The sequence below is a fragment of the Seriola lalandi genome, unplaced genomic scaffold (assembly GCF_002814215.2).
Source record: "Seriola lalandi dorsalis isolate HSWRI2012SDOR001 ecotype SW California unplaced genomic scaffold, Sedor1 jcf7180002053794, whole genome shotgun sequence".
Lineage (NCBI taxonomy): Eukaryota > Metazoa > Chordata > Actinopteri > Carangiformes > Carangidae > Seriola > Seriola lalandi.
In genome coordinates this window covers 47849-59509 of record NW_019524347.1, presented here as the reverse complement: position 1 = coordinate 59509, position 11661 = coordinate 47849, and the positions used below count along the sequence as shown (strand labels likewise).

General features: G+C 41.1%; 1 protein-coding gene across 1 annotated transcript in view; it reads left to right on the top strand.

The window, feature by feature from the left end:
- The first annotated feature begins 4309 nt into the window (after window positions 1-4309).
- Window positions 4310-11661, top strand: part of gucy1a2 (guanylate cyclase 1, soluble, alpha 2) — a 38630-nt gene continuing 31278 nt past the window's right edge. Inside the window, exon 1 of the mRNA XM_023401864.2 lies at window positions 4310-5613. Coding sequence (XP_023257632.1) covers window positions 5293-5613 — 321 coding nt within the window. The 5' untranslated portion in view covers window positions 4310-5292. The remainder of the gene's footprint in view (window positions 5614-11661) is intronic.

Genomic DNA, 11661 nt, shown 5'->3' with positions numbered 1-11661 from the left:
CTCTCCTTAATGAATCAATCCCTCTTTTCAGAAACCTGAGGGAGACACTGTGTGGGAGAGTCATAGGAATAGATCCCATAGGTAGATTCTGTAGTCGCTAGGTTGTTAATGTAGGATAATCTGTGTCTATAATCGTCGCGTGTGGTACATTGTAAACCCCCTATGAGTACAATTTAATTACTTTCTGTCTCTTGTGATTTGAATATAAATGGGTAAGTATTTCTAAATGTCATAGTAGGAAAAAGATCCATCACTATTTAAAACAACCTCACCCAGCAAATGGTGAACAGGCTGCAACAAAATGCTCTTGGTATCATGAAGGCTGGCATTGAAGCAATTAAAAAACAATTTTCTAAATATTATTTTAAAATAATCCAGTTACAATTATTATCTTCAAATATACTAAAACACTGTATATAATCAGAGCAGATTTGAAGCACTGTCACTTCATCTATCTTCATAATTTCTTAATCAAATGACAATATTCCAGCTTTTAATGGAAGGAAATTAATCACTTTTTACAGTTGACTGTCCAGCATTAAAACTACTATGTTGTGTCTTGGTTAGCTTTTCAGTAGCAGTGTATTTGACTACTGAACACTATATGTATGGATAAAATTATTATTAGACAGAGATATGTGAAAAAATATTTTTGCATTGTTTGCTCACATGCATGATAAGTTTTAAAGTTAAAGTAATTGTCTCACTCAACCAGAAAGTTACACTCCCACAAAAGAGAGTGCAGTTTATGTCGATATAACTTGTTTGGAATTCATTTCCACAATTTTATTTCACTGTAGGCAGGTTGAGGAGGAACTGTTGTAGTGAAAAAAAAAACCCATCGCTTTATGTGGACTGGAGAAAATGTTATGGTCTGAAGTGTGATTTGCCAAAAACACTTTACCTGAAATCACCTCACTCCTCAGCTTGCAATTATTTCAAGTCACACTGAGACAAGAATTTTTAGAGTTTGCTAAAAGTAAACTCCCTGTCAGCAAGGACACAGGGACATGGAGAAAATTAATTTCCCCGAGGAGGAAGCAGTATGCATTGTTGTTATTTATCATTCTTATAACACCAACTTGGTAAGACCTGTTTTGTTGCAAAGATCTGCAAGCCATAGCCACAATAGTGTCTCTGCTGCTGGACAGTCTCTGCACTGTGGATTATGCATCGTTCATATGTGTATCAATGGGCCAATTCCATCGTAAATCAGCAGTAATTCAGTTTGTCAGCTCTATTGCACGCCACTTGAATATAATGTAATTGCCAAAAAACACATCCCACAATGACAATGTGTATTAAACGGACCGAATCCTAATGTCATCATTTTCAGGAAATTCAGCTGAATCTGTAATGCATTTTCAGTGTAACACCACAACATACAATTAGCTACTCTTTAACCCTGTTGTTCAGTAGAAACCATCCCCTGGGACAGGACAGTAGGTTATTTATATTGCACAACTGACAGAGAGGCCCGGGTTCATGGTTAATAGCAGCAGAGTGGCGTGGAGTGATGTATGGTTATGGCCAATTAGATTGGCTGGGGGCAGATTTATGACTGAGACAGCCGTTTCTCTTTCCCTGTCTCTGTTTCTCATGCACACACACACACACACACACACCATGCTGTTTCGTCCTCTGTAGCTTTGTTTCATTCATTCATTCGCACTCTCTGCCTCGGATTCTCTGATTTCCTCTCTTTTTTAATTCTTTCACGTCCAGTTTTACACTTTACACAGTCATTCTGCATGATTAGCAAGCAGGGGTCATATATCTGACAGAAAGATGAGGCAATAATAAAATGTCTTCTGTGTGACAAAATTGAAGCTGACACGCCTGCTAAAACACTTGACACACACACAAGAGAAATAAAAGATCTAAACTCTAGTGACTAGTGCACAAAGCAAGGAAATGCTCTTATTGTGTGTCTGTGTGTGTGGTGTGACAGACACAGGGATAAATGTAGATTTGTGTTTTATGTCTCAGTGTGTCTGCACAACTGTCTGCTTATATCTTGGGAAAGACACCTTTGTTGGACTCGCTGGTGTATCATGGGGCTGAACCTCTTATCTTCCTGCATTCCACACCTACACGTATTTCAGATTTTGACAGAGTAAACTCTCCTTAGAGTGTGTGTGTGTGTGTGTGTGTGTGTGTGTGTGTGTGTGTGTGTGTGTGTGTGTGTGTGTGTGTGTGTGTGTGTATGTGTATGTGTGTGTGTATGTGTGTATGTGTGTATGTGTAAGAGTGAGTTTCTGGATGTTTTTGTCTATATATGGTTTTTCCCCTCTTTTTTTCATGCATCTCTTTGAAATACCTGTGTGTTTCTGTGTGTGTTCCAGGCTGAAATGACAGTGTAAATCTGTCTGGAAAATATGCTAGTCATTCCCTCCTTTCTCTTCTCATTTTCTTACTTTTTATGGGCCTATTTACTGCAATACTGTAAACTGCATTGCCTGATACTTAATTAATTTATTCTAAATTAATAATGTGTCTGGCTTAAAGTAAAGTAGTGTCGTACAATGTCTTACTTATGTTGGCTGTATGTGAATCTATATTCAAAACCAACAAGAATAAGAGAAAATTCCTCAACTCTTCAGCACATGTAATTGCATATGTACATTCACATTGATGTTTTAGAGCAGTCAAAGCATGATGCTTAGGGTAAGCGTAGGATTGTGTACTTCATCACCAATATAATGTTCATTTGAGATAATAATGTAAATTTGAGGCCATCCATGTTAGATATATGTATTGAATATAACACCAGGTGGTATACCCTCACTATCTGTTCAAATTCCCTGATAGCACAGTTGCTAAGCTTTTGCCCTGTCTGTACTCAGCTATAGCTGGCAGGCTGCCAGCTCAGGGCAGTCCCTCAGCTAGTGGCCTTATCTTCTCTGGAACATTATTTATTCCATTGTAGGGTTAGCTTTATTAAATGCCCACATTATAACTGATGGATGGCAGAGTGATTGTTAAGAGCAAGCGACCAGATAAGGAAAGGGAGATGGAGACTGTGTTAGAGTGTGTGTTAGTGCAGGCTGTGTGTGAGAGAATGAGAGAGTGTGTGGGTGTGTGTTAGAGAGAGAGAGAGAGAGAGAGAGAGAGAACAAAATTCTATGCAATGTATTGGGGTCATGCTGCTCCAGAAAGTCAAATGAATTAGTAGGCACCTCCAGGAAATTGCACTGTGGTGTGTGTGCGCGCACATGCATGCACTTGCATGATGCATCAAGTCTGTTTCAGTGTCTCTCTGCTTGTCCCTTTGGGGGCCTTAATGAACAGACATGCTCTGCCAATCAAGGTCAAGGTCATGGCTGTGATTAGTGCCAGACATGAGCATCATCCTGCTCTCTGATGGGAGGCAACAAGCATGCACCACTGCTGCCAGCTCCATTATCTTCCTGTGGAGCCATATTTGTCCTTGTATACCCATGTTGAACACATCTGGCACATTGCCAGCAACTGACTGTTATTTGATTACTATCAGATGTTGCTTTTCCAGTTTGTTAATTGAGGAACAATCACCTGTATGTTGCCTGCCAAGATGTCACTAAATGAGAATATGTAGGATGTAGTGTCATTTACTGCTGTATACCAGTAGGCCTACATGTCAAACCTACACTTGCCTACACTTTTAAAGTGTCCAAACTTCTGTCTGGTACTGTATATAACCAAACTGCTATAATTTAATTTAATCGAATTTTTGAAACAAACTTGATGTTTCCCCAAGACATGGCTGACATGCAGTGAATGTGAGACTTTGGGCGGCCAGCGGTGGGGTGGGGGGGTTCAGTAGTGCAGAGGAACTAAACAGCATTTAGACCATCAAAGGAAAATATAACTTGCATGTGCATTTATTTGTGTTTGAAGAGTTTGTATTGTGTAATTTGTTGATGTTAGCAGACTCCAGCTCTCCAACTCTAACATTAGCTAGTGATGCACACAGTTGGCCATGTAGTGCAGTGGATCTCCTGGAAGAAGTTATGTTACAATCTTCATTTACATTACAAAAGCAATTATATGTAAATTGCTTCATACAGGAGTTGTGGTTGCACAGGACTTAATGTATTACCCAATATTTTTCGCAAAGGGGCCCCTTAATGGATTATCTATCTATCTATCTATCTATCTATCTATCTATCTATCTATCTATCTATCTATCTATCTATCTATCTATCTATCTATCTATCTATCTATCTATCTATCTATCTATCTATCTGGAACAGCGCGAGCTCGGCAGACCGTTCTCATCCTCACACCAGCGGTGCGTGCTGCTGTTGGCTGACCGCGCGCACTCGCTTTCTCTCCCTCTTCCCCCATCTCGAGCCACCTCTTCGCCCAGCACGCACGCTCCGACCGCGCCACTACCAAAAGAGACGACACGTCAAAAGCCGAGGGGCCAGCGGTGAGGGAATATAAGTGAAAGATGGACGAATGATGAGAGGACCGTTAGTTGGCAGACAGACCAGAGAACCGCTGTCGCAGAGGACAGAGGCAGGAGGAGAAGGGACGGAGGAGAGAGAGAAACTGACACATCTGCCGTGACTTTGGGGATTTCTCTCCGGCACAAGTGAGGTGAAAACGGGGAGACGCCACGTTCGTTGGATGCCAACATTGACAATGTGCGAGAGGAATAATTAACATGTGTCGGAATTACCGTGGTGGACCAACATGTTGTCGATTTTGGCGACCTTTGTCATTTTTCTGTTTTGCAATTTTGCCACTTAAAACAACGTCTGCTTCAAAATAGTTTTGATAGCCTATATTTTTTTTTTTATTTGAAGCATCCTCTTGGACAGTGTTTGGCCTCCCAGGGAGCAGGTTGGATTTGTTTTAGGGGCAAAGGAGGACGGTTTTTAAGAGGCGATACCCCCGCCACCTCCTCCCCCTTACATAAATGTTTGCGTGCCGTTAGTGCTCTAGTTCTCGTCGACCCCCCTTCTCCCTCTGAATAGGTTGCTGAGTCTCACACGCAGACGGACGCATCTCATGCACACATAGACACAGACAGACCTATTATCTCACGCGCACTTACATATACACAACTCATATGCATACATAATTATATAGAAGGACCTTACCCCCCTCACCCACCCAACCCTCCACCAACCCTCTTACCACCCCTCACAATCTGATGACTCCCCGGCGTAGAGGTGGACGTGGTACGGAACCGGCTGTAGCATCATCATCATCATCACCATCATCATCACCATCACCATCAGCGTCCTCAACACTACCACTGCCATCATCACCATCCTCCTCCTCCTCTTCCTCACCATCACCATGTCCTCGTCGTCGCGCAAGATCTCCTCCGAGTCGTTCAGCAGCTCGGTGGGCTCGGACTGCGGGCTCGAAAGCCCCGGGGGAGATGGAGGGGACGGCGGTTTGGAGCCGGCGGAGGAGAGCCGAGGCTGCCCCTTCTCTTCCTTCCCCTCCTCCCACAGAGCGGTGCTCTGGAACGGCCGCAGCCTCGCCGAGAGGTCGGCGTGCCCGGCGGGCGAGGAGCAGCAAGGACCCGGTGGACCCCACAAGAGGGTCACCAGAAGGAGACGGGTGAACCTGGACTCGCTGGGAGAGAGCCTGAGGCGACTGACCTCACCCACGGTAGGCCTCCAGCTCAGGTCGTGAAGAGCTTGACTGTGCCTTCAAGAAATGTCATTAAATATTCCTATAGAAAGTTGTAGTGCTGTATTCATTTAGGCATCTTACTTCAACTACTTCAGTAGTAGGGACTTAGCCAGCTGTTAGGCTTCTAAATAGTGACATTTATGGGAATATCCTATGCCTTATAACCTAACTAAATTAATTTTTTCCCCAAAAAGTTGAGGAGCATTCTTCTTAAATCTGTTAAAATGATAATGTTAAAGTCTATTTTGTCTGTCATGCTGTGTACAGTTAATAGTGGGCATTATTGACCAAATCAGTGACTGTTGGTCTTCAGATGATACACAGTAGTAAACAGTCACTGTGATGACCAAACAGCCAGAGGCTAAAGCTGTCTCCAGAGTTCAGAGAAACACAGCATTCCATGCCATGGGAAAAGTCAACATTCAAACTATTCCCACATAGTATGATTCTTCAAAATCCCAGACGATGTCTCATATTATGATATGATGTGTGCTGTGCCTTCTATGAAAAGGCAAAAAAAAAAAAAATCCTTTTCATCCTTCACCTCTGATAGCCTGAATCATCTGGCAGATTATATAATAAGTATGTTGTTGTGAGGAAAAGAGACAGAGAGATGCCCATGCCATGTCTGTGTATATGTAATGATGTGAGGAGTGTGACGAATGAGCCTGTTTCTGTGTTTGTGTGTCTCAGTTCTATCTGTGTCTCAGTTGTATTACAGGCTGTAATGTAATAAAGTAGCTATTAAAACTGAGCGCAATTGTGATAGATGGCATGTGATTAGGGCATTTGCTATTGCATAGTTGAAATTTGATTGCATCTCCTGTAATGTGGCCCCAGCTATGTAGGTGCTCAACAATAAAATATACCGGGAAGTAGACAGATGTTCAAGATGTAGACAAAACAGAATTGCCATTTGAGATAGGACGTAAATCTAAAAAGAAATCTAAATCTAAGAATCTAAAGAGCAATATTTACAGATGTTCTGCTTCATGTTTTGGTTTTTACCCCTGAGAAAAATATCTATCTCACTGACTTCCTTAATGTTCTTCGCCAATCAGTTGTAAATTTGTGCTGTCTGCAATTTCATACTGGGCATGTGGCTCATTATAAACCAGAGTCAGCTGTGATAAGTTGGCCACGGTTCAATATGAGGTGGCACTGTTTTAGTTTTGTCAGTCCAGGTAACCAAAGCAAGAGCTGAAAGTGTAAAATATGGTGTTGATTCTCAGTGGTAACCGCAGTACTAGCAATCAGTATACGTTACTGTGAGCCATTCGACTCAATGTTGATATAAAAATATTGCCTGATTCACACCTAATGCATATTTTAGTTTTGATTTCACTATTGTTGAGATATTAAGGATTAAAGAGAAGAATGTTTTGGGGTATTGCTTGCTTGACTGACAGGTTTCTCAGCCTTTTGCAGCCAAGCATAGATTGTGCCCCTTACTCAACTCCACAGAGGAAAGTCCAGTAGCCCACAGTCACATCTTGTTCGAATTTACATAGGCTAGTCCACATTTTGAGATGGGTTTATGAATAGGTTGAAGGATTGATGATAAATGGATGGATAAATAAACATTTAGTGCTCTAGTCTTTGCTTCTGATCAAAGAGTGATCTCTCATATGTTCTAGGTCTATTTACGTTGGTTCCCCAGATAATAGGATTACTGCTGTGTTTTCATTATACTACAGGAAGTTGTGGGAATAGGTTTCTCCAAACTGCAAATGACCCTGTGGTCCCTTTCCGGGGAGAAATACATGTTGCAGATTAAATCAATATAAGAGAGCAGTGATTGTCAGTCTTTTTGCTTCCCAGGCACAACCTTGCAGAATAATGAAATTAAACAGTTAAAAATCTGAAGTTAGTGTATATTGGAGATTGCCAGTGAGAGGCAACTTCAGCTCTCAGCTGCAGCTCTTACTGGCCCTGATCTTTAATAGAGCTGTGAAAAAATACGGTTGAGGGAACACTTAAAGACACGTTAGTATCACACTCTGTTGTGATGATATCCAGCATTTACATGTGGGCAATTGTGGATGTGTATGAGTGTGTGTCTGTCTGCATGAAAACATCTGTTTGTTTACATGTAAGTGCAATTACAGGTATCAGCTGGGCATAAATAGAGTTTTTTTAAAATGTAAATATGTCAGGGCCGTTATGTTAATGTGCTTTGGTCACAAGGACAGGGAAAAGGTAAATGTCCTAGGTCTTTTTACAGTGTCTGAATACATTAATAATGACTGTTCTATCAAAACATTTAACTGCTGCCGTAAGTAGGAACATACAGAAGCAAAGTAGCCAACAGACACAAATATACTCACTCACTCACTCACAGTTCCTTATCTTTTTGATTCTCTTCACACTCACACACACACAGACTGCGTGCAGTGGCAGTGTCTGTTGTTGACTGCAATGGACCATGACAGAGAGAACAGAGCATGCTCTCTGTGGTTGTCTTCACCCTGACCACACTGACCCAGAAGCAGCAACGCACACACACACACACATGTGCAAACATTAATTTTCTCTCTCCCTCTCTCAGTTTTGTGTATACACATGGAAGGTGGCCATTAGCTTAGTCACCCATGACGTTGATCAAAAGGGCCCGAGTGTTGGCCACAAATATGAAAAGTGTGTTAGTGTGCTGATGTGTGTATTCTGGTAAATCCACATTGTAAATTTGTGGTCTCATCTTCCCTATAAGGAAACAGTTTTATTAAGGAGATGGATATAGAGTTAAGTCATTGCTTCGTGTGTACACGTGTTGGCTGTTTCCACCGAAATGTCTTTACTCCACATTGTATGAGTTTACCAGATGAAGTTGGCTGTTGTCTCTGTTTTTTGTATGCTTTCCACAAATGGGGCTGGTCTCTTAAAATGGGGAAAATACATGTTGATCTCCGCATCCTCCACTGATTTGATTCCCACCAGAAAAGGATATTTACCCCCAGCAACAGCATGTGATTGGTATTGTTTTCACCTTGTGAGTCTGTGTGTATGTGTGGTCCTGGAGACACCTACTGTAGAGGGAACTACCACAGAGGTGATTTTTAGTACTTTGGCAGGTATTTTTCATGTCTGTCAACACGATGGCGTCACAACCGTGTAAGATACAGTCTTGAAACCTTACAGATGTGTAGTTGATGTCAAAATGAAGGCCAAGTTTGAAAATGGGTGTAGTCTTACCCATGAGTACTGGTTGCTGTGATCAGCTGGTGTGATCTCATCATGAGATGGTCTCTAACCATTCATAACTCCAATGGCCATTTCTCATTCACAATAATAATAATGAAAACAACACAGCAGTACAGATTTTGGAATCATGTAAGTTTTTTGACATTCACGATGCATTATTAAGACAACACTGTACTGCAGGAAGCAGTACTGTATATTGCTGTCAGAATGGTGACAAAAAGACAACTATCAAAGGAACACATACTGTTTGGTCAGGGCTTTATCCTACAGCAAGATAATGACCCTAAACCTTAGAAGAAAAGAACAAGACGGTGCTCCTTTTTTTCAGTCTTTATTATTCAGTTGGTCTATGCTATACTTTCAGAAAAACTGACACAGTACACTGTATAAATTTCAGTAACAACTGAAAAAAACTGATTTTTAAAAATACATCATTGTCTCTTCAACTTGTCAGAATTTACATTCATTCACATTCCTGTTTGTCCAAAGCAATTTAGAGTAAGTCCATTCAACCTTTGCAGGGACTAACAGCCAGATATTATATCATATCATTTATCCCAGCCAGGGCAAAATATTTACCACTGCCATGTCCGATGCACTGGCTGCATTCTAACCATTTAAAGCAGATTGCGACAGCAACTGTTTTCTTTGTACCAGCTTTATTACTTGCCTGCTCTCTGACAGAGAGGCCTGATGCGTCTCATGCTGGGATTTATCTTGCGAGGTCTCATCTGGTGTATGAGTTTCTATTTTCTTTAGTACTGGTTGAAGCTTTCCAACTGTGCTGAAGCACCAGTATCTACTGCTCTGTGACCATAGACCACGGCAGTTCATGCTAATAGAAATTTGGAGGAGGAAGATACAATAAGAGGAGGAAACAAAGAGCTGGTCCACTGCACCGTGTGTGTGTGATTGTGTATTTGTGCTGGAGGGAATCAGTCACACAGACAGACAGGGAAGGCAGATTCACCTACAGTCGACAGAAGTATAACTGAGCCTCACATGAAAAGAAAGCAATGCAGAGCAACAGAGCAAGAGGAATGGAGAACATCGGTCACGTTCTGCTCCCCTCCCAAAGTAAAGAAACAGATTAAACAAGAAAGACAGAATGGTTTGGATAAAGATGATGGGAACTAGAGAAAGAAAGGATAAACATAAAGTATAAGGGGAAAGAAGGGAGCTTTTGAGAGTTTATACCCCAATATTTGCTGAACACAATTTTCACCAGCCTACACACTGTCATCATTGCAATAATTTATCTTTTTAAGATTTTAATTCAGTTCAGATACATTCACTTTATCAGCATGATTCTGTTTCTGAATAGATATTGTGTGAAAAACTTATCCCAACGACCGGGCGATCTTGATTGGTCTACTAGCTGCTAACCATATCCTACCATCTAAGCAAGATTGTGTGCACGACTGAGTGAGATTAATGTGTGACGGGGTATGGAGTTGTGTGTACAGTAAACATGCCAGTGATTGTAACAATGCAGACTAATGATGATGTATGTGTATAGTATGTTTGCACATGTGTACGTGTGCATGTGTGTGTGTGCGCGTGTGTGTGTGTGTGTTCGTGTGTGGCTGATAACAATTTGTGCCAGTGTGTTTGGTCATGTTTTAGAATCTTGTGTGCACACACTACAATGTGCGTGTTCAGTGGTAAATGAGTAGCTGAATCAAGGATGCAGTTAGAGGGGACAGTCATGAGAAAACACCATTTCTATTGTTACACATGCACGCACACATATACTGTAGACATTAACACAAATGTGTAACTGGGGAACAGAGTGTTAACAGGGAGTAAAAGTTTTTTTCTCATAAAGAGGCTGTAAAGATATGGCCTTCTATGTATTTATGGGTCTACACAGTTGCTTGTATAAAATGCCCATCTTGTCCCTGTTGTTGCTAAGTTGACATGTGGCTCACTGTAGAGACAATATTTTTCTATCAGCAGTTGTTGTTTCAGATGTTGTTGAACATATGTACAGTAAATGCAGCATAAAGAAAAAACATTTGTATTTGTCCAGTTGGTTAGCGACAATATGACACCTGTATTATGAACTGTATTAACCTTTAAAACATGAATATTTGTTCCCTGACTGTACATACTGTCTTTCTTTCCTCCCATGTTTTTGCTCTACAATCTGTCTCACTCCCTCGCTGTCCCTTCTCACACACACACACACACACACACACACACACACACACACACCAAATCGCTCCTGTATCTGTCCGGAATGGGCGGAGGCCCTAGAATGACCTCTCCAGCTGGCACACTGTGTTCTAGTATTGTCACTACAGCCCAGCATTCGAGCCGCATCACAGATAATCACATTGGACCCGCCCTCTCAAGCTTAGACTGTCAGTAACACAAAATACGCCAGCTGCACACACCTACTGACACACACACACACACACACACACACACACACACACACACACACACACACACACACAGATGCAAACAGACGCACAGACAATCCAGGAGTATATTTATTTTAGTCATTTATAAATTATTATTATTACTGGCAATTTTGAAAACTTTTTCCAGACCTTTGAAAGATGTAAATATTAAATACAAAAATTAAAAAAAATTAATTAACAAGAGCAATAGTGGTTTTTTTTTCCAGTAATTACACTCTGGAACCAACCTATACTCAAGCAAAGTAGAAAATATATTTATATATAATGTACTGTATGTTTTCCATGTTTACTTTTCATTAGAAGTCTGTGGTCTTACAGATAAGCTTTTTTCACAGTAGATATTTTAAGCCTAAGTCTGAATTGCAATAATTATGGAATCCATAACCAAATAAAT